Here is a 21,783-nt window from a genome sequence, read left to right on the forward strand (position 1 = left end):
TAGTAGTATTATCAGTAGTGGTAGTAGTATTATCAGTAGTAGTAGTATTATTAGTAGTGGTATTATTAGTAGTGGTAGTATTATCAGTAGTATTATCAGTAGTATCAGTAGTAGTATTATTAGTAGTATTATCAGTAGTGGTAGTAGTGGTATTATTGGTAGTAGTAGTATTATCAGTAGTATTATCAGTAGTGGTAGTAGTATTATCAGTAGTGGTAGTAGTATTATCAGTAGTGGTAGTAGTATTATCAGTAGTAGTAGTATTATCAGTAGTATTATCAGTGGTGGTAGTAGTATTATCAGTAGTGGTAGTAGTAGTGGTAGTAGTAGTATTATTGGTAGTAGTAGTATTATCAGTAGTATTACCAGTAGTGGTAGTAGTATTATTAGTAGTGGTAGTAGTATTATTAGTAGTGGTAGTAGTATTATTAGTAGTGGTAGTAGTATTATCAGTAGTGGTAGTGGTATTATCAGTAGTAGTATTATTAGTAGTGGTAGTAGTATTATTAGTAGTGGTAGTAGTATTATCAGTAGTAGTGGTAGTAGTATTATCAGTAGTAGTGGTAGTAGTATTATCAGTAGTAGTGGTAGTAGTATTATCAGTAGTAGTGGTAGTAGTATTATCAGTAGTAGTGGTAGTAGTATTATCAGTAGTGGTGGTAGTAGTAGTAGTATTATCAGTAGTGGTAGTAGTAGTAGTATTATCAGTAGTGGTGGTAGTAGTAGTAGTGTTATCAGTAGTGGTAGTAGTATTATCATTAGTGGTAGTAGTATTATCAGTAGTGGTAGGAGTATTATTAGTAGTGGTAGTAGTATTATTAGTAGTGGTAGTAGTATTATCAGTAGTGGTAGTAGTATTATCAGTAGTGGTAGTAGTAGTGGTGGTAGTAGTAGTATTATCAGTAGTGGTAGTAGTATTATCAGTAGTGGTAGTAGTATTATCAGTAGTGGTAGTAGTATTATCAGTAGTGGTAGTAGTAGTATTATCAGTAGTGGTAGTAGTAGTATTATCAGTAGTGGTAGTAGTATTATTATTAGTAGTGGTAGTAGTATTATCAGTAGTGGTGGTGGTAGTAGTATTATCAGTAGTGGTGGTGGTAGTAGTATTATCAGTAGTGGTAGTGGTAGTAGTATTATCAGTAGTGGTGGTGGTAGTAGTATTATCAGTAGTGGTAGTGGTAGTAGTATTATCAGTAGTGGTAGTGGTAGTAGTATTATCAGTAGTGGTAGTAGTATTATCAGTAGTGGTAGTGGTAGTAGTATTATCAGTAGTGGTAGTGGTAGAAGTATTATCAGTAGTGGTAGTGGTAGTAGTATTATCAGTAGCGGTAGTGGTAGTAGTATTATCAGTAGCAGTGGTAGTAGTATTATCAGTAGTAGTGGTAGTAGTATTATCAGTAGTAGTGGTAGTAGTATTATCAGTAGTGGTGGTAGTAGTATTATCAGTAGTGGTGGTGGTAGTAGTATTATCAGTAGTGGTAGTGGTAGTAGTATTATCAGTAGTGGTAGTGGTAGTAGTATTATCAGTAGTGGTAGTGGTAGTAGTATTATCAGTAGTGGTAGTGGTAGTAGTATTATCAGTAGTGGTAGTGGTAGTAGTATTATTGGTAGTAGTATTATTAGTAGTATTATTGGTAGTAGTGGTAGTAGTATTATCAGTAGTGGTAGTAGTATTATCAGTAGTGGTGGTAGTAGTATTATCAGTAGTGGTAGTAGTATTATCAGTAGTGGTAGTGGTAGTAGTATTATCAGTAGTGGTAGTAGTATTATCAGTAGTGGTAGTGGTAGTAGTATTATCAGTAGTGGTAGTGGTAGTAGTATTATCAGTAGTGGTAGTAGTATTATCAGTAGTGGTAGTAGTATTATCAGTAGTGGTAGTAGTATTATCAGTAGTGGTAGTAGTATTATCAGTAGTGGTAGTAGTATTATTAGTAGTGGTAGTGGTAGTAGTATTATTAGTAGTATTATCAGTAGTAGTGGTAGTAGTATTATCAGTAGTGGTAGTAGTATTATCAGTAGTGGTAGTAGTATTATCAGTAGTGGTGGTAGTAGTATTATCAGTAGTGGTAGTGGTAGTAGTATTATCGGTAGTGGTAGTAGTATTATCAGTAGTGGTAGTGGTAGTAGTATTATCAGTAGTGGTAGTGGTAGTAGTATTATCAGTAGTGGTAGTGGTAGTAGTATTATTAGTAGTATTATCAGTAGTATTATTAGTAGTATTATCAGTAGTAGTGGTAGTAGTATTATCAGTAGTAGTGGTAGTAGTATTATCAGTAGTGGTAGTGATAGTAGTATTATCAGTAGTGGTAGTGATAGTAGTATTATCAGTAGTGGTAGTGGTAGTAGTATTATCAGTAGTGGTAGTAGTATTATCAGTAGTGGTAGTGGTAGTAGTATTATCAGTAGTGGTAGTGGTAGTAGTATTATCAGTAGTGGTAGTGGTAGTAGTATTATCAGTAGTGGTAGTGGTAGTAGTATTATCAGTAGTAGTGGTAGTAGTATTATCAGTAGTGGTAGTGGTAGTAGTATTATCAGTAGTGGTAGTGGTAGTAGTATTATCAGTAGTAGTGGTAGTAGTATTATCAGTAGTAGTGGTAGTAGTATTATTAGTAGTATTATCAGTGGTAGTGGTAGTAGTATTATCAGTAGTGGTAGTGGTAGTAGTATTATCAGTAGTGGTAGTGGTAGTAGTATTATCAGTAGTGGTAGTGGTAGTAGTATTATCAGTAGTGGTAGTAGTATTATAAGTAGTGGTAGTAGTATTATCAGTAGTGGTAGTAGTATTATCAGTAGTGGTAGTAGTATTATCAGTAGTAGTGGTAGTAGTATTATTAGTAGTATTATCAGTAGTAGTGGTAGTAGTATTATCAGTAGTGGTAGTAGTATTATCAGTAGTGGTAGTGGTAGTAGTATTATCAGTAGTGGTAGTAGTATTATCAGTAGTGGTAGTAGTATTATCAGTAGTGGTAGTAGTATTATCAGTAGTGGTAGTGGTAGTAGTATTATCAGTAGTGGTAGTGGTAGTAGTATTATCAGTAGTGGTAGTGGTAGTAGTATTATCAGTAGTGGTAGTGGTAGTAGTATTATCAGTAGTGGTAGTGGTAGTAGTATTATCAGTAGTGGTAGTGGTAGTAGTATTATCAGTAGTGGTAGTGGTAGTAGTATTATCAGTAGTGGTAGTGGTAGTAGTATTATCAGTGGTAGGAGTGGTAGTAGTAGTATTATTGGTAGTGGTAGTAGTATTATCAGTAGTGGTAGTGGTAGTAGTATTATCAGTAGTGGTAGTGGTAGTAGTATTATCAGTAGTGGTAGTGGTAGTAGTATTATCAGTAGTGGTAGTGGTAGTAGTATTATCAGTAGTGGTGGTAGTAGTATTATCAGTAGTGGTATTAGTATTATCAGTGGTAGGAGTGGTAGTAGTAGTATTATTGGTAGTGGTAGTGGTAGGAGTAGTACTATTCGAAGTAGGAGTAGCAACAGTAGTTGTATCAGCTGCTGTTACGGGCACAAGTGTTACAAAGATGATTTCTATGGTGAGGAAAACGGGTAATGAACTGTCTTCCAGCTATTGAGAAACCTTAAACATTTTTTCTGTCTCTCTCTGTCCCTCCCTCTCTGTCCCTCCCTCTCTGTCCCTCCCTCTCTGTCCCTCCCTCTCTGTCCCTCTCTCTCTGTCCCTCTCTCTCTGTCCCTCCCTCTCTGTCCCTCCCTCTCTGTCCCTCCCTCCCTCTCCACAGTATGAGTACTGGACCACCAAGTCCAGGCGTAATGAGTTCAGTGTGCTGGAGCTGTTTGAAGGGACAGAGCTGTATAACAGCACAGTGTTCAGTAGTCTGGACAGACCCCATCTGCCCCAGGTCCTCCAGCAGACCTACATCTTCCCCTCTCCCATCACCACTATGGAGGCTACGCTCACTGAGAAGGGCATCACCTCTCGACATCTCCTGGGTCAGTATGGGAGGGAGGGATGGGTGGGTGGGTGTTTTTGTGGGTGGCTAAATGTTGCTCCCTGAGACCTCCTGGGTCAGTATTTTTTATTTTTATTTTTTATTTTTAAATAATAAAGAGATTGCAAAACGTTGCCTAAACAATAACCAAGGATACTAAGGAGTATTTGTTATTGACAGTCATTAATGATTTTCATGGTTACATTTTTTTGTTGTTGTTGCTAGACCTTTAGTTTATGCCGAGTTTAGTGGATTTAATGCCCTCTTTCAGCACTATCTGTATCGTAATTCATTTTGCTCTGGCTAATTTGTTTCTCAGTGGGGTTACCATCAGGAGCCATCTTGTCTCTCCCCAAGATGTTCCTGGATCCACGGAGGCCAGAGGTCGTCACTGAACACAGCCGGTTAGTGCCAACCCCTGGGTCGTGTTCATCAGGCACCAAACGGAAGAAAAATACCTCTTTTTGTCCCAATTTTTGTGTTCTGTTGCAAAACATTTTTTGCTACATTGTGCACTAATGAACAAGACCCGTTTTTTTCCCCTCAAAGTTATTTGACCGTTAGAGAGGAATACTGGTTCAAATCAAATCAAATGTTATTTGTCACATGCGCTGAATACACCAGGTGTAGTAGACCTTACAGTGAAATGCTGAATACAACAGGTGTAGTAGACCTTACAGTGAAATGCTGAATACAACAGGTGTAGTAGACCTTACAGTGAAATGCTGAATACAACAGGTGTAGTAGACCTTACAGTGAAATGCTGAATACAACAGGTGTAGTAGACCTTACAGTGAAATGCTGAATACAGCAGGTGTTGTAGACCTTAGTAGTAGTAGACCAACAGGTGTAGTAGACCTCACAGTGAAATGCTGAATACAACAGGTGTAGTAGACCTTACAGTGAAATGCTGAATACAACAGGTGTAGTAGACCTTACAGTGAAATGCTGAATACAACAGGTGTAGTAGACCTCACAGTGTAATGCTGAATACAACAGGTGTAGTAGACCTGACAGTGAAATGCTGAATACAACAGGTGTAGTAGACCTTACAGTGAAATGCTGAATACAACAGGTGTAGTAGACCTTACAGTGAAATGCTGAATACAACAGGTGTAGTAGACCTGACAGTGAAATGCTGAATACAACAGGTGTAGTAGACCTTACAGTGAAATGCTGAATACAACAGGTGTAGTAGACCTTACAGTGAAATGCTGAATACAACAGGTGTAGTAGACCTTACAGTGAAATGCTGAATACAACAGGTGTAGTAGACCTTACAGTGAAATGCTGAATACAACAGGTGTAGTAGACCTCACAGTGAAATGCTGAATACAACAGGTGTAGTAGACCTCACAGTGAAATGCTGAATACAACAGGTGTAGTAGACCTTACAGTGAAATGCTGAATACAACAGGTGTAGTAGACCTCACAGTGAAATGCTGAATACAACAGGTGTAGTAGACCTCACAGTGAAATGCTGAATACAACAGGTGTAGTAGACCTTACAGTGTAATGCTGAATACAACAGGTGTAGTAGACCTTACAGTGAAATGCTGAATACAACAGGTGTAGTAGACCTTACAGTGAAATGCTGAATACAACAGGTGTAGACCTTACAGTGAAATGCTGAATACAACAGGTGTAGTAGACCTTACAGTGAAATGCTGAATACAACAGTGGTAGTAGACCTTACAGTGAAATGCTGAATACAACAGGTGTAGAGACCTTACAGTGAAATGCTGAATACAACAGGTGTAGAGACCTTACAGTGAAATGCTGAATACAACAGGTGTAGTAGACCTTACAGTGAAATGCTGAATACAACAGGTGTAGTAGACCTTACAGTGAAATGCTGAATAGAACAGGTGTAGTAGACCTCACAGTGAAATGCTGAATACAACAGGTGTAGTAGACCTTACAGTGAAATGCTGAATACAACAGGTGTAGTAGACCTTACAGTGAAATGCTGAATACAACAGGTGTAGTAGACCTTACAGTGAAATGCTGAATACAACAGGTGTAGTAGACCTGACAGTGAAATGCTGAATACAACAGGTGTAGTAGACCTTACAGTGAAATGCTGAATACAACAGGTGTAGGTAGACCTGAAAGTGAAATGCTGAATACAACAGGTGTAGTAGACCTTACAGTGAAATGCTGAATACAACAGGTGTAGTAGACCTCACAGTGAAATGCTGAATACAACAGGTGTAGTAGACCTTACAGTGAAATGCTGAATACAACAGGTGTAGTAGACCTTACAGTGAAATGCTGAATACAACAGGTGTAGTAGACCTGACAGTGAAATGCTGAATACAACAGGTGTAGTAGACCTCACAGTGAAATGCTGAATACATCAGGTGTAGTAGACCTCACAGTGAAATGCTGAATACAACAGGTGTAGTAGACCTTACAGTGAAATGCTGAATACATCAGGTGTAGTAGACCTTACAGTGAAATGCTGAATACAACAGGTGTAGGTAGACCTTACAGTGAAATGCTGAATACAACAGGTGTAGTAGACCTGACAGTGAAATGCTGAATACAACAGGTGTAGTAGACCTCACAGTGAAATGCTGAATACAACAGGTGTAGTAGACCTCACAGTGAAATGCTGAATACAACAGGTGTAGTAGACCTTACAGTGAAATGCTGAATACAACAGGTGTAGTAGACCTCACAGTGAAATGATGAATATAACAGGTGTAGTAGACCTCACAGTGAAATGCTGAATACAACAGGTGTAGTAGACCTCACAGTGAAATGCTGAATACAACAGGTGTAGTAGACCTCACAGTGAAATGCTGAATACAACAGGTGTAGTAGACCTTACAGTGAAATGCTGAATACAACAGGTGTAGTAGACCTCACAGTGAAATGATGAATACAACAGGTGTAGTAGACCTCACAGTGAAATGATGAATACAACAGGTGTAGTAGACCTCACAGTGAAATGCTGAATACAACAGGTGTAGTAGACCTTACAGTGAAATGCTGAATACAACAGGTGTAGTAGACCTCACAGTGAAATGATGAATACAACAGGTGTAGTAGACCTCACAGTGAAATGATGAATACAACAGGTGTAGTAGACCTCACAGTGAAATGCTGAATACAACAGGTGTAGTAGACCTCACAGTGAAATGCTGAATACAACAGGTGTAGTAGACCTTACAGTGAAATGCTGAATACAACAGGTGTAGTAGACCTCACAGTGAAATGATGAATACAACAGGTGTAGTAGACCTCACAGTGAAATGATGAATACAACAGGTGTAGTAGACCTTACAGTGAAATGCTGAATACAACAGGTGTAGTAGACCTCACAGTGAAATGCTGAATACAACAGGTGTAGTAGACCTCACAGTGAAATGCTGAATACAACAGGTGTAGAGACCTTACAGTGAAATGCTTACTTATACAAGCCCTTAACCAACAACGCAGTTAAGAAAAATAGGTTTTAAGAAAGTATTTACAAAAATAAACTGAAGTGAAAAATAAAATATAATTTAAGAACCAACAATAAAATAACATTAGCGAGGCTATATACAGGGGGTGACCAGTGCAGGGGGTGACCAGTGCAGGGGGTGACCAGTGCAGGGGGTGACCAGTGCAGGGGGTGACCAGTGCAGGGGGTGACCAGTGCAGGGGCTGACCAGTGCAGGGGCTGACCAGTGCAGGGGAACAGGTTCGTTGAGATAATATATAGGTAGAGGTAAAGTGACTATGGATAATAAACAGAGAGGCGGAGCAGTGTTAAATGGGGGAGGGGCGTGACAATGCAAATAGTCCAGGTAGCCATTTTGATTAGCTGTTCAGGAGTCTTGTGTTTTGGGGGTAGAAGCTGTTAAGAAGCCTTTATGACCTGGACTTGGCGCTCTGGCGCCGCTTGCCGGGTTAGTAGCAGAGAGAACAGTCTATGACTAGGGTGGCTGGAGTCTTTGGCAAATGTTTTGGGCCCTTGTCACTATATGAAACTCTATGAAAGTAAGAATTGATTTATCATGTATTTCCAGTGAGGAGAACCTTATACCCTACGCCCCAGAGATGCCCATTCGCACAGAGTGGTTCATCAATTACAATCAGACCGTAGCGAGAGTGAAAGGAATCTACACTGCCCCCTCTGGCCTGGAGTCCACGTGTCTGGTGAGTCTGTGGTCTATTACATTGGTTTCCAACCTGTTTCGGCTACTGTACCACAAAGTACATTTTCTTATGTCCACAGTACCCTGGGAGTACCCCTCATGTGCATTTTATGGTCTCATGAGTCTTATCTAGTACCCACAGGTATCCTAGTACCCCCTGTGGATAGGCCAGGTACCCCCTGTGGATAGGCCAGGTACCCCCAGGGATCCTAGTACCCCCTGTGGATAGGCTAGGTACCCCCTGTGGATAGGCCAAGTACCCCCTGTGGATTGGCTAGTTACCCCCAGGGGTCCTAGTACCCCCCTGTGGATTGGCTAGTTACCCCCAGGAGTCCTAGTACCCCCTGTGGATTGGCTAGGTACCCCCAGGGGTCCTAGTACCCCCTGTGGATTGGCTAGGTACCCCCAGGGGTCCTAGTACCCCCTGTGGATTGGCTAGGTCCCCCCAGGGGTCGTAGTACCCCCTGTGGATAGGTCAGGTACGCCCAGGGGTCCTAGTACCCCCTGTGGGTAGGTCAGGTACGCCCAGGGGTCCTAGTACCCCATGTGGGTAGGTCAAGTACGCCCAGGGGTCTTAGTACCCCTGGTTGGGAAACTGGTCTATTACACTTCCTTCAATGTGTCAAGTCTGGACTTCCTTCTGCATTTCCAAGGTCATGTTACACTGACAATGCAGCGACTGTAGATGAATTGAAGATTCAACTATAGTGTAGGTCAAAAGACTAAATATTTAACACGGAAATGTGATTTTTTTTTGTCACACAGGTGGTTGCGTACGGTCTTGACATCTACCAAACCAGGGTGTACCCCTCCAAGCAGTTCGACGTGCTGAAAGATGACTACGACTACGTCCTGATCAGCAGTGTTCTGTTCGCTCTGTTCTTCGCCACCATGATTAGTAAACGTCTGGCACAGGTCAAACTGCTCAACCGGGCCTGGCGGTGAAGAGTCAACTTCTCACCTTTCAACTCTGACCTCTCCGTTGCTGCATGGATGACCCCGGGACAGTGGACGAGCTGAAGCCGTTTTGGTGGGGTGGGTGGGGGGGGGGGTGGGGGTCGTCTTTCTTTTTCAAGGAAGAGATTAATTTCGGGTTGCCAGATTTCTCTTTTTGTTTGTTTAATTTATTTGGTAAGACTTTGCATTGAGGTAGAATTTAAGGGGATTTACGTTGCCTTCAGAACCTATTCATACCCCTTGACCTAATCCACATTGTTTTACAGCATGAATTCAAAAGGGATTAGATTTTATTTTTGTCCCTCACCCAGCTACACACAATAGCCCATAAAGAAAGTGAAAACAACATGTTTTTAGAAATATTTGTGCATTTTATTGAAAATGAAATCCAGATCTAATTTACGTAAGTATTCACACCCCTGAGTCAATACTTTGTAGAAACACCATTGGTGGAGATCACAGCTTTGCGTCGTCTTGGGTATGTCGGTATCAAGCTTTGTGTCATCTGGAATTGAGGATTTCTTCCCATTCTTCCTTTACAGATTTTTTTCAAGTTCTGTTAAGTTAGATGGGGAGCAGCGGTGAACAGCAATCTTCAAGGTTTTCTCCAGATGAGCTGTGTGTGTGGTTTTCTCCAGATGAGCTGTGCCTGGTTTTCTCCAGATGAGCTGTGTCTGGTTTTCTCCAGATGAGCTGTGTCTGGTTTTCTCCAGATGAGCTGTGCCTGGTTTTCTCCAGATGAGCTGTGCCTGGTTTTCTCCAGATGAGCTGTGCCTGGTTTTCTCCAGATGAACTGTGCCTGGTTTTCTCCAGATGAGCTGTGCCTGGTTTTCTCCAGACGTAGCAATTAGCATTCAGGCCAAAGAGTTCGATTTTCATCTCATCAGACCACAATCTTTTTAGATATACTCTTTCAAATTGCCAGCTTCGGGCGTGCTGTCATGTGGCCTTTCTCAGAAGAGGCTTCCATCTCTCCCATAAAGCCCAGAGTGGTGAAGTGCTGTAGAGACTGTTGTCCTTCTGGCAGGTTCTCCCATCTCAGCCAAGGATCTCTGTAGTTCTGTCAGAGTGGTCATTGGGCTCTCCCTAAACAAGGTCCTTCTTCCCCCGGTTGCTCAGTTAGGCAGAGTCTGGGTAGATCCATATTTTTCAATTTCCCAATGATGGAGACCTCCGTACTCTTGGAAACTTTCAACACTCTAGAAGTCGTTGTGTAACCTTCCCCCGGATATGACCAATTCTATCTCGGTGATCTACAGACAGTTCCTTGGGCTTCATGGGAGAGATGGAAGCCTCTTCTGAGAAAGGCCACATGACAGCACGGGCTTCATGGTATGTTTTCTGTTTCTGCTGTCAACCATATATAGACAGGTGTGTTTCTTTCTCAATCCTGTCAAAACAAGTGAGTTGGCCACTCACTGGTGGACTCCAATCATGTCTCAAGGATGATCAAAATGAAAACCTGAGCTCAGTTTGGAGTGTCATAGCAAAGGGGTGTGACTACTTATGTAAATGAGATATTTCTGTATTTTAAGTTTCAATAAATTTGCATAAAATTCATAACATGTTTTTACTGTCGTGTGTTTTCGGGCTGTAACACAACAAATTGTAGAATAAGTCAAGTGGTATGAATACTTACAGAAGGCACTGTCATTGCTATGAACAAATAATGAACTGTCGAAACCCTTTATAGCCTCCCTTTTAAGATAGCAATGTAAAGTGGTTTTCATGATCTCACTTCATGCAATTAAATATATTTTTTACCACAACGAAAGAGCAGTTAGATGGGTACTTGGTGCATTTCAAAGCAGGTGTTGTTATACTGAAATATTATTTAGCTCTGAAAGATGACTAAAACGTCTTTTTTAAGATTAGGCCTAATCTAAGATTACTAAATGTGGTACAGATTTCGATAACTTTTTGTTTATTTTGTTGTTTTTATGTGTGCGAAAGGGGTATGTTCACCATGTTTATGCCACAGATACTTGAAGACCATCCCTATGACAGATAGTGAATTGGGGTGGGGGGGGGGTTTGTGTGTACTGAGGAGGTTCGTTTTTTGGGGTCGTCTGCCTCTGAGGCTCGCAGTGTTGGTCTTTTTAAGTCTTTCTTTGATGCACTGGAAGTGTTGTGACTTATCTTTGAACTAATATCCCCCCCCATGGCTTTTGTGTAAATTATAGTTTGTAAGATATTTATGTATATTTGTCTTTAAACATGGATTAGCATGGTGCTCTAGAGTATACATTTTTTTCCCCTTTTGGGATGAATGGAAAACTCTGTTCATGCAACACTTTCACAAAAACGCCAATGCCCTCAATAAAATGATGACTATTTCTGAGTCTAACATTTTGTTTTGCACAAAGTAAGCTTACTACTGATTTTGTTTGATTTTGCTATAAAGAAATAATAGCAATTATTTTTCTTCTTACTGCAGTTTACAGTGAAATAAACATAGTTATTATGGTTTAAAACAGCTGAGTTCGTCGTATTTACATGACAAACAAACAACCAAGCCAAACATTGTGTATCTTAGCGAGCTACTGTACTGTTAGGCTTTAACAGGCCACAGCTGACAAACCAGCAAACATTTCCTCAATTGCAAGAATCGAAAACTTATGCCGTGGTTCTCTGTTTACTCGAGGGTCAAGTCCTTTGCCATCTTTCTGATGTGATGGCAGGAATGGTTTAGATAGTTAGTAGTTGTGTCAACAGGAATGGTTTAGGTAGTTCGATGTGTCAACATCACGAGTTGACACAGCTGTTCGTTTTGGTGTGGGGCGAACTATAACAGTTCTTGACTTTGCACTCCTTGATCCGTTCAGAGTTAGGTAGTTAATGTTAGCCCAAATCTGGGATATATCTTGCAGTTCAATGGTCACTTCAGTCATTGATACACACATTCATACTTTAAACTTATCGGTTATACTGTTTAATGCCTTTATGTGTCAAGTCTAATGAGCCTCGTGCAACTATCAAACCTCCATTTATAACAAAGTATAGGTAGCTATACAATGGAGTAGCAGCACAACCTTTTTTGTGTTGTCATTTGAGTTCACTGAACTGTAGATTATTTATCATGTCATTGTGTTGAACTGTCTCTCAGTCCCGACACCCAGAGCCTCATCTATGAATGTGATATGTTTGATTTCTTCATCAACTGAAATGGCAGAACACACACGTTTGATCTTATCCCAACAATTGAACACCTGATTTGCCTACTAGTTTTTAACTTACCATCAAGCCCCTTGATTTGTCAGGTGTTATGATTTTGGGATAGATCAAATATGTGCAACAGTAGCTCGGGGCTGGGGAAATATAACCACTCGAATGCATAGACTCATTTCCGGACGCAAAAACTGACAGTCTATTGGATTTCTGACACGATAGTTTGAAGCTATAAAAACATCTAGTTGTCAAATGACAACAAAACATACAACCAAATATATATGAAACCGATGGAGCTGGTGTTCCCAGGGACTCTAAACCTACAGCATTCACTTGTTTTTTTTTATTTTTTAAACAAAACCTTCAACAGCAACACTTCAGTACCCAGGATTGAGTAAAGTCCAGTGGATCTTATGGATCTCTGCTTGACTATTTATTTAGGCTGCTGGGCGACTTATTCTCTTGCACTGTGTTATTATTTCAAGACAGCCTGTTCTTGACTGAGTTGAACTGTACTTTTGTAATGGCATTACATTACAGTGAAATGCTGAATACAATAGGTGTAGACCTTACAGTGAAATGCTTACTTCCGAGCCCCTAACCAACAATGCAGTAAAAAAGAAGAAAAAGTCATTAAAGAGCAGCAGTAAAATAACAATAGAGAGACTATATACAGGGGGGGGTACCGGTACAGAGTCAATGTGTGGGGGTACCGGTTAGACGAGGTAATTGAGGTAATATGTACATGTAGGTAGAGTTATTAAAGTGACTATGCATAGATGGTGACAACAGAGTAGCAGCAGTGTAAAAGAGAGGGGAGGAGGGGGCAATGCAAATAGTCTGGGTAGCATTTTGATTAGATTTGTTGTGGGAGTTGTCTGTAGCAGTAGTTAGTAGCAGTCAGTGTTAGTATCATTAGTTAGTAGCAGTCAGTGTCAGTAGTTATCAGTAGTAGCAGTAGTTAGTAGCAGTAGTTAGTAGCAGTCAGTGTCATTAGTTAGTAGCAGTAGTTAGTATCAGTAGGTAGTAGCAGTAGTTAGTATCAGTAGTTAGTAGCAGTAGTAGCAGTAAGTAGCAGTGGTTAGTATCAGTAGTTAGTAGCAGTCAGTGTCAGTAGTTAGTAGCAGTAGGTAGTAGCAGTAGTAGCAGTAGTTAGTAGCAGTAAGTAGCAGTGGTTAGTATCAGTAGTTAGTAGCAGTCAGTATCATTAGTTAGTAGCAGTAGTTAGTATCAGTAGGTAGTAGCAGTAGTTAGTATCAGTAGTTAGTAGCAGTAGTATCAGTAGGTAGTAGCAGTAAGTAGCAGTGGTTAGTATCAGTAGTTAGTAGCAGTCAGTGTCAGTAGTTAGTAGCAGTAGTTAGTATCAGTAGGTAGTAGCAGTAGTATGTATCACTAGTAACAATCGTTAGTAGCAGTAAGTATCAGTAGGTAATATCAGTAGTTAGTAGCAGTAAGCGTCAGTAGTATCATAGTAAGTAGCAGTGGTTAGTATCAGTAGTAGCAGTAGTTAGTAGCAGTAAGTAGCAGTAGTTAGTAGCAGTAGTATCAGTAGTTAGTAGCAGTAGTATTGGGGCGGCAGGGTAGCCTAGTGGTTAGAGCGTTGGACTCGTAACCGAAAGGTTGTGAGTTCAAACCCCCGAGCTGACAAGGTACAAATCTGTCAATGAAAATAAGAATTTGTTCTTAACTGACTTGCCTGGTTAAATAAAGGTAAAATAAAAAAAAATATTAAAGTAGCAGTAGCTAGTAGCAGTAAGTAGAATTAGTAGCAGTAAGCATCTGTAGTATCATAGTTAGTAGCAGTAGTTAGTATCAGTAGTAGCAGTAGTTAGTATCAGTAGTAGCAGTAAGTATTAGTATCAGTAGTTAGTAGCAGTAAGTATCAGTAGTTAGTAGCAGTAAGTATCAGTAGTTAGTAGCAGTAAGTATCAGTAGTAGCAGTAAGTATCAGTAGTAGCAGTTAGTAGCAGTAGTAGCAGTAAGTATCAGTAGTTAGTAGCAGTAGTAGCAGTAAGTATCAGTAGTTAGTATCAGTAGTAAGTATCAGTAGTTGGTAGCAGTAGTTAGTAGCAGTAAGTATCAGTAGTTGGTATCAGTAGTTGGTAGCAGTAGTTGGTAGCAGTAAGTATCAGTAGTTGGTAGCAGTAAGTAGCAGTAAGTATCAGTAGTTGGTAGCAGTAAGTAGCAGTAGTTAGTATCAGTAGTTAGTATCAGTAGTTAGAATCAGTAGTTAGAATCAGTAGTATCAGTAGTTAGAATCAGTAGTAGCAGTAAGTAGCAGTAGTTGGTAGCAGTAAGTATCAGTAGTTAGTAGCAGTATGTATCACTAGTAACAATCGTTAGTATCAGTAGTTAGTAGCAGTAAGTATCAGTAGGTAGTAGCAGTAGTAGCAGTAGTAGCAGTAGTCAGTATCACTAGTATCAGTAGCAGTAGTTAGTAGCAGTGGTTAGAGCGTTGGACTCGTAACCGAAAGGTTGTGAGTTCAAACCCCCGAGCTGACAAGGTACAAATCTGTCAATGAAAATAAGAATTTGTTCTTAACTGACTTGCCTGGTTAAATAAAGGTAAAATAAAAAAAAATATTAAAGTAGCAGTAGCAGTAAGTAGAATTAGTAGCAGTAGTTAGTAGCAGTAAGCATCTGTAGTATCATAGTTAGTAGCAGTAGTTAGTATCAGTAGTAGCAGTAAGTATTAGTATCAGTAGTTAGTAGCAGTAAGTATCAGTAGTAGGAGTAGTTAGTAGCAGTAAGTATCAGTAGTAGCAGTAAGTATCAGTAGTTAGTAGCAGTAGTAGCAGTAAGTATCAGTAGTTAGTATCAGTAGTAAGTATCAGTAGTTGGTATCAGTAGTTGGTAGCAGTAGTTGGTAGCAGTAAGTATCAGTAGTTGGTAGCAGTAAGTAGCAGTAAGTATCAGTAGTTGGTAGCAGTAAGTATCAGTAGTTAGTAGCAGTAGTTAGTAGCAGTAGTTAGTATCAGTAGTTAGAATCAGTAGTAGCAGTAAGTAGCAGTAGTTGGTAGCAGTAAGTAGCAGTAGTTAGTAGTTAGTATCAGTAGTAGTTAGTAGCAGTAGTTAGAATCAGTAGAATCAGTAGTTAGAATCAGTAGTAGCAGTAGTTAGTATCAGTAGTTAGAATCAGTAGTAGCAGTAGTTGGTAGCAGTAAGTATCAGTAGTTAGTATCAGTAGTTAGCAGTAGTTAGCAGTAGTTAGTAGCAGTAGTTAGTATCAGTAGTTAGAATCAGTAGTAGCAGTAGTTGGTAGCAGTAAGTATCAGTAGTTAGTAGTAGTTAGTAGCAGTAGTAAGTATCAGTAGTTAGTAGCAGTAGTTAGTAGCAGTAGTTAGTAGCAGTAGTTAGTATCAGTAGTTAGAATCAGTAGTAGCAGTAAGTAGCAGTAGTTGGTAGCAGTAAGTATCAGTAGTTAGTATCAGTAGTTAGTAGTAGTTAGCAGTAGTTAGTAGCAGTAGTTAGTAGCAGTAAGTATCAGTAGTAGCAGTAGTTAGTAGCAGTAGTATCAGTAGTTAGAATCAGTAGTAGCAGTAGTAGCAGTAAGTAGCAGTAGTTGGTAGCAGTAAGTATCAGTAGTTAGTAGTAGTTAGCAGTAGTTAGTAGCAGTAGTAGCAGTAGTTAGTATCAGTAGTAGCAGTAGTTAGTATCAGTAGTTAGAATCAGTAGTAGCAGTAGTTGGTAGCAGTAAGTATCAGTAGTTAGTATCAGTAGTTAGTAGTAGTTAGTATCAGTAGTTAGTAGCAGTAGTAAGTATCAGTAGTTAGTAGCAGTAGTAAGTATCAGTAGTTAGTAGCAGTAGTAAGTATCAGTAGTTAGTAGCAGTAAGTATCAGTAGTTAGTAGCAGTAGTTAGTAGCAGTGGTTAGTAGCAGTGGTTAGTAGCAGTAGTTAGTATCATTAGTTAGTAGCAGTAGTTAGTATCAGTAGTTAGTAGCAGTCAGTGTCAGTAGTTAGTAGCAGTAGTATGTAGCAGTAGGTAATATCAGTAGTTAGAATCAGTAGTAGCAGTAGTTGGTAGCAGTAAGTATCAGTAGTTAGAATCAGTAGTAGCAGTAGTTGGTAGCAGTAGTTGGTAGCAGTAAGTATCAGTAGTTAGTATCAGTAGTTAGTATCAGTAGTTAGTAGCAGTAGTTAGTAGCAGTGGTTAGTAGCAGTAGTTAGTAGCAGTAAGTAGCAGTGGTTAGTATCAGTAGTTAGTAGCAGTAGTTAGTAGCAGTAGTATGTATCACTAGTAACAATCGTTAGTATCAGTAGTTAGTAGCAGTAAGCGTCAGTAGTATCATAGTAAGTAGCAGTGGTTAGTATCAGTAGTTAGTATCAGTAGTTCATAGCAGTAGTATCACTAGTTATTAGTAGTAAGTATCAGAAGTTAGTAGCAGTAGTAGTAGCATCAGTAGTTAGTAGCAGTAGTAGCAGTAAGTATCAGTAGTTACTAGCAGTAAGTAGCAGTAAGTAGCAGTAGTTAGTATCAGTAGTTAGTAGCAGTAGTTAGTAGCAGCAGTTAGTAGCAGTAGTTAGTAGCAGCAGTTAGTAGCAGCAGTTAGTAGCAGCAGTTAGTAGCAGCAGTTAGTATCAGTAGTTAGTAGCAGTAGTTAGTAGCAGTAGGTAGTAGCAGTAGTTAGTATCAGTAGGTAGTATCAGTAGTTCGTAGCAGTAGTATCACTAGTTATTAGTAGTAAGTATCAGAAGTTAGTAGCAGTAGTAGTAGCAAGTATCAGTAGTTAGTAGCAGTAAGTATCAGTAGGTAGTAGCAGTAGTAGCAGTAGTCAGTATCACTAGTATCAGTAGCAGTAGTTAGTAGCAGTGGTTAGAGCGTTGGACTCGTAACCGAAAGGTTGTGAGTTCAAACCCCCGAGCTGACAAGGTACAAATCTGTCAATGAAAATAAGAATTTGTTCTTAACTGACTTGCCTGGTTAAATAAAGGTAAAATAAAAAACAATATTAAAGTAGCAGTAGCTAGTAGCAGTAAGTAGAATTATTAGCAGTAGTTAGTAGCAGTAAGCATCTGTAGTATCATAGTTAGTATCAGTAGTTAGTATCAGTAGTTAGTATCATAGTTAGTATCAGTAGTTAGTATCAGTAGTTAGTATCAGTAGTTAGTATCAGTAGTTAGTAGCAGTAGTTAGTATCAGTAGTTAGTAGCAGTAGTAGCAGTAAGTATCAGTAGTAGCAGTAGTTAGTAGCAGTAAGTATCAGTAGTAGCAGTAGTTAGTAGCAGTAGTTAGTAGCAGTAAGTATCAGTAGTAGCAGTAAGTATCAGTAGTAGCAGTAGTTAGTAGCAGTAAGTATCAGTAGTTAGTATCAGTAGTTGGTAGCAGTAAGTAGCAGTAGTTAGTAGCAGTAGTTAGTAGTAGCAGTAAGTATCAGTAGTTAGTAGCAGTAGTTAGTAGCAGTAAGTATCAGTAGTTAGTAGCAGTAAGTATCAGTAGTTGGTAGCAGTAAGTATCAGTAGTTGGTAGCAGTAAGTATCAGTAGTTAGTAGTAGTTAGTAGCAGTAGTTAGTAGTAGTTAGTAGCAGTAGTTAGTAGCAGTAGTTAGTAGTAGTTAGTAGCAGTAGTTAGCAGTAGTTAGTAGTAGTAGTTAGTAGCAGTAGTTAGTAGCAGTAGTTAGTAGCAGTAGTAGCAGTAAGTATCAGTAGTTGGTAGCAGTAAGTATCAGTAGTTGGTAGCAGTAAGTATCAGTAGTTGGTAGCAGTAAGTATCAGTAGTTGGTAGCAGTAAGTATCAGTAGTTAGTATCAGTAGTTAGTAGTAGTAGTTAGTAGCAGTAGTTAGTAGCAGTAGTAGCAGTAAGTATCAGTAGTTGGTAGCAGTAAGTATCAGTAGTTAGTATCAGTAGTTAGTAGCAGTAGTAAGTATCAGTAGTTAGTATCAGTAGTTAGTATCAGTAGTTAGTATCAGTAGTTAGTATCAGTAGTTAGTAGCAGTAGTTAGTAGCAGTAAGTATCAGTAGGTATCAGTAGTTGGTAGCAGTAAGTATCAGTAGTTGGTAGCAGTAAGTATCAGTAGTTAGTAGTAGTTAGTAGTAGTTAGTAGTAGTTAGTAGTAGTAGTTAGTAGCAGTAGTTAGTAGCAGTAGTTAGTAGCAGTAGTTAGTAGCAGTAAGTATCAGTAGTTGGTAGCAGTAAGTATCAGTAGTTGGTAGCAGTAAGTATCAGTAGTTGGTAGCAGTAAGTATCAGTAGTTGGTAGCAGTAAGTATCAGTAGTTGGTAGCAGTAAGTAGCAGTAGTTGGTAGCAGTAAGTAGCAGTAGTTAGTAGCAGTAGTTAGTATCAGTAGTTAGTAGCAGTAGTTAGTATCAGTAGTTAGTAGCAGTAGTTAGTATCAGTAGTTAGTATCAGTAGGTAGTAGCAGTAGTTAGTAGCAGTAGTTAGTAGCAGTAAGTATCAGTAGTATCAGTAGTTAGTATCAGTAGTTAGTAGCAGTAGTTAGTATCAGTAGTTAGTATCAGTAGTTAGTAGCAGTAAGTAGCAGTAGTTAGTAGTTAGTAGCAGTAGTTAGTAGCAGTAGTAGCAGTAAGTATCAGTAGTTAGTAGCAGCAGTAAGTATCAGTAGTTAGTATCAGTAGTAGCAGTAGTTAGTATCAGTAGTTAGTAGCAGTAGTTAGTAGCAGTAGTTAGTACCAGTAGTTAGTAGCAGTAAGTATCAGTAGGTAGTATCAGTAGTTAGTAGCAGTAGTTAGTAGCAGTAGTAGCAGTAAGTATCAGTAGTAGCAGCAGTTAGTATCAGTAGTTGGTAGCAGTAGTTAGTATCAGTAGTTAGTATCAGTAGTTAGTAGCAGTAGTTAGTAGCAGTTAGTATCAGTAGTTAGTATCAGTAGTTAGTATCAGTAGTTAGTAGCAGTAGTTGGTAGCAGTTTTTAGCAGTTAGTATCAGTAGTAGCAGTTAGTATCAGTAGTTAGTAGCAGTAGTAGCAGTTAGTATCAGTAGTTAGTATCAGTAGTAGCAGTTAGTATCAGTAGTAGCAGTTAGTATCAGTAGTATCAGTGGTTAGTATCAGTAGTATCAGTGGTTAGTATCAGTAGTATCAGTGGTTAGTATCAGTAAGTATCAGTAGGTAGTATCAGTAGGTAGTAGCAGTAGTTAGTATCAGTAGGTAGTATCAGTAGGTAGTAGCAGTTATTAGCAGTAAGTATCAGTAGTTAGTAGCAGTTATTAGCAGTAAGTATCAGTAGTTAGTAGCAGTTATTAGCAGTAAGTATCAGTAGTTAGTATCAGTAAGTATCAGTAGTTAGTAGCAGTTATTAGCAGTAAGTATCAGTAGTTAGGTGCAGTTATTAGCAGTAAGTATCAGTAGTTAGTAGCAGTTATTAGCAGTAAGTATCAGTAGTTAGGTGCAGTTATTAGCAGTAAGTATCAGTAGTTAGTAGCAGTTATTAGCAGTAAGTATCAGTAGTTAGTAGCAGTTATTAGCAGTAATTATCAGTAAGTATCAGAGTTAGTAGCAGTAAGTATCAGTAGTTAGTATCAATAGTATCAGTAGGTAGCAGTAGTTAGTAGCAGTTGTATCAGTAGGTAGTAGCAGTTAGTATCAGTAGGTAGTATCAGTAGTTAGTATCAGCAGTTATTAGCAGTAAGTATCAGTAGTTGCAGGAAGTTAGTATCAGTAGTTAGTAGCAGTCAGTGTCAGTAGTTAGTATCATTCATTAGTAGCAGTCAGTATCAGTAGTTAGTATTAGTAAGTAGCAGTAGTTTGTATTAGTAAGTATCAGTAGTTAGTATCAGTAGTATGTATGACTAGTATCAGTAGTAGCAGTAGTTAGTAGCAGTAAGTATCAGTAGGTAGTATCAGTAGTTAGTCGCAGTAGTTAGTAGCAGTAAGCATCAGTAGTATCATAGTTAGTAGCAGTACGTATCAGTAGTAGCAGTAAGTATCAGTAGTTAGTAGCAGTAGTATCAGTAGTTAGTAGCAGTAGTATCAGTAGTTAGTAGCAGTAGTATCAGTGGTTAGTATCAGTAGTAGCAGTAGTTAGTAGCAGTAGCAGTAGTAAGTATCAGCAGTAGTTAGTAGCAGTAGTTAGTAGCAGTATTTAGTAGCAGTAGTTAGTAGCAGTAAGTATCAGTAGTTAGTAGCAGTAGTTAGTAGCAGTAGTAGTACTGGAGAAACACAATCAGGCCTCCCTGGGAAACATGATCAGAGGTCCTAGACTATGAGCCTAGCGTGGAACATGCTCAGCATCTAATACTGTCTTTATCCTTCCTCTGTCAGGTTTGCTCGGGGGCGGGAGGAGGGGGAGAGTGCTGCGTTGCAGAACGCCAACTCCAAGTGCAATGGGCTGCTTCCTGTCTGGGGGCCTCATGTCCCAGCCTTCGCCACATGCCTGGCCAGGTAATGGCACACAGCAGGTTCATCATGTTCAGTAGGGCACAGCCAAACAAATCAAAACCTCTGTTGTTGGACCAGATGTTCTCTAATTAACTTGGATGAAATTATTAATCGCCAAAAACAATATTATGAAATGAGAAATTTAATTTTGTCTCTTGAAATGCAATCAACTTAATCAGATGTAGCACACACAAACCGTTCCCAAATATCTCTCCTCCCTATCTCCAAGAAAAACACATCTGCAGGAGAGCCCACCTACCAGCTAAACATCCACGACAACAAGCTCTTGTTCCTGCGTTTCGCCACGGAGCAGTCCTTCAGCGTGGATACGGGAGGAGGAGGACGAGAGAGCAACATCCACTTCATCCCTTACATCATCCACACCGTGCTCTACGTACTCAACACGTCTCTCTAATTCTCTTTCTTTCTCTTTCTCGGAGGACCTGAGCCCTAGGACCATGCCCCAGGACTACCTGACATGATGACTCCTTGCTGTCCCCAGTCCACCTGGCCGTGCTGCTGCTCCAGTTTCAACTGTTCTGCCTTATTATTATTCGACCATGCTGGTCATTTATGAACATTTGAACATCTTGGCCATGTTCTGTTATAATCTCTACCCGGCACAGCCAGAAGAGGACTGGCCACCCCACATAGCCTGGTTCCTCTCTAGGTTTCTTCCTAGGTTTTGGCCTTTCTAGGGAGTTTTTCCTAGCCACCGTGCTTCTACACCTGCATTGCTTGCTGTTTGGGGTTTTAGGCTGGGTTTCTGTACAGCACTTTGAGATATCAGCTGATGTACGAACGGCTTTATAAATACATTTGATTTGATGTGATGTTACCTGTAATGCTGTTTCTCTTCCTCTTAACTTTATCTTGTGAATTATTAACAAACTATCTTGTTAATTTCACCAACAAGTAAGACACTGTTCCAGAACTTTCTTACAATAATCGCATTTATAACAGCTTGTAAAAGTTCACGTATTTTAGTTTTTTTTGTTTTGTGATCCCTGTGAGACATGAACCTCCATGACCTTGACTACATTGTCAGATTGTTCTGTGAGAATACACTTCTGTTGATTGAAAAAAAAAATATATATACTGCAGTTAAAAGTATTTAGTCAGCCACCAATTGTGCAAGTTCTCCAACTTAAAAAGTTGAGAGGCCTGTAATTTTCATCATAGGTACACTTCAACTATGACAGACAAAAGGAGAAAAAAATCCAGAAATGA

The 21,783-nt window shown here is 39.4% G+C and overlaps 1 protein-coding gene and 1 long non-coding RNA gene across 2 annotated transcripts in view; both read left to right on the forward strand.

Annotated features, from left to right (window-relative positions):
- LOC135527706 (ER membrane protein complex subunit 1-like) overlaps positions 1 to 11,388 on the forward strand; it is a 29,174-nt gene extending 17,786 nt beyond the window's left edge. Inside the window, exons 19-22 of the mRNA XM_064956219.1 lie at positions 3,738 to 3,948; positions 4,267 to 4,351; positions 7,967 to 8,096; positions 8,861 to 11,388. Coding sequence (XP_064812291.1) covers positions 3,738 to 3,948; positions 4,267 to 4,351; positions 7,967 to 8,096; positions 8,861 to 9,040 — 606 coding nt within the window. The 3' untranslated portion in view covers positions 9,041 to 11,388. The remainder of the gene's footprint in view (positions 1 to 3,737; positions 3,949 to 4,266; positions 4,352 to 7,966; positions 8,097 to 8,860) is intronic.
- A 9,076-nt stretch (positions 11,389 to 20,464) lies between these two features.
- On the forward strand, positions 20,465 to 21,387 carry LOC135527501 (uncharacterized). The gene is made up of 2 exons (XR_010453440.1): positions 20,465 to 20,556; positions 20,783 to 21,387. It is a non-coding gene; the product is annotated as an uncharacterized LOC135527501 (long non-coding RNA).
- Positions 21,388 to 21,783: the final 396 nt, after the last annotated feature.

Source organism: Oncorhynchus masou, chromosome 33 (assembly GCF_036934945.1).
Source record: "Oncorhynchus masou masou isolate Uvic2021 chromosome 33, UVic_Omas_1.1, whole genome shotgun sequence".
Lineage (NCBI taxonomy): Eukaryota > Metazoa > Chordata > Actinopteri > Salmoniformes > Salmonidae > Oncorhynchus > Oncorhynchus masou.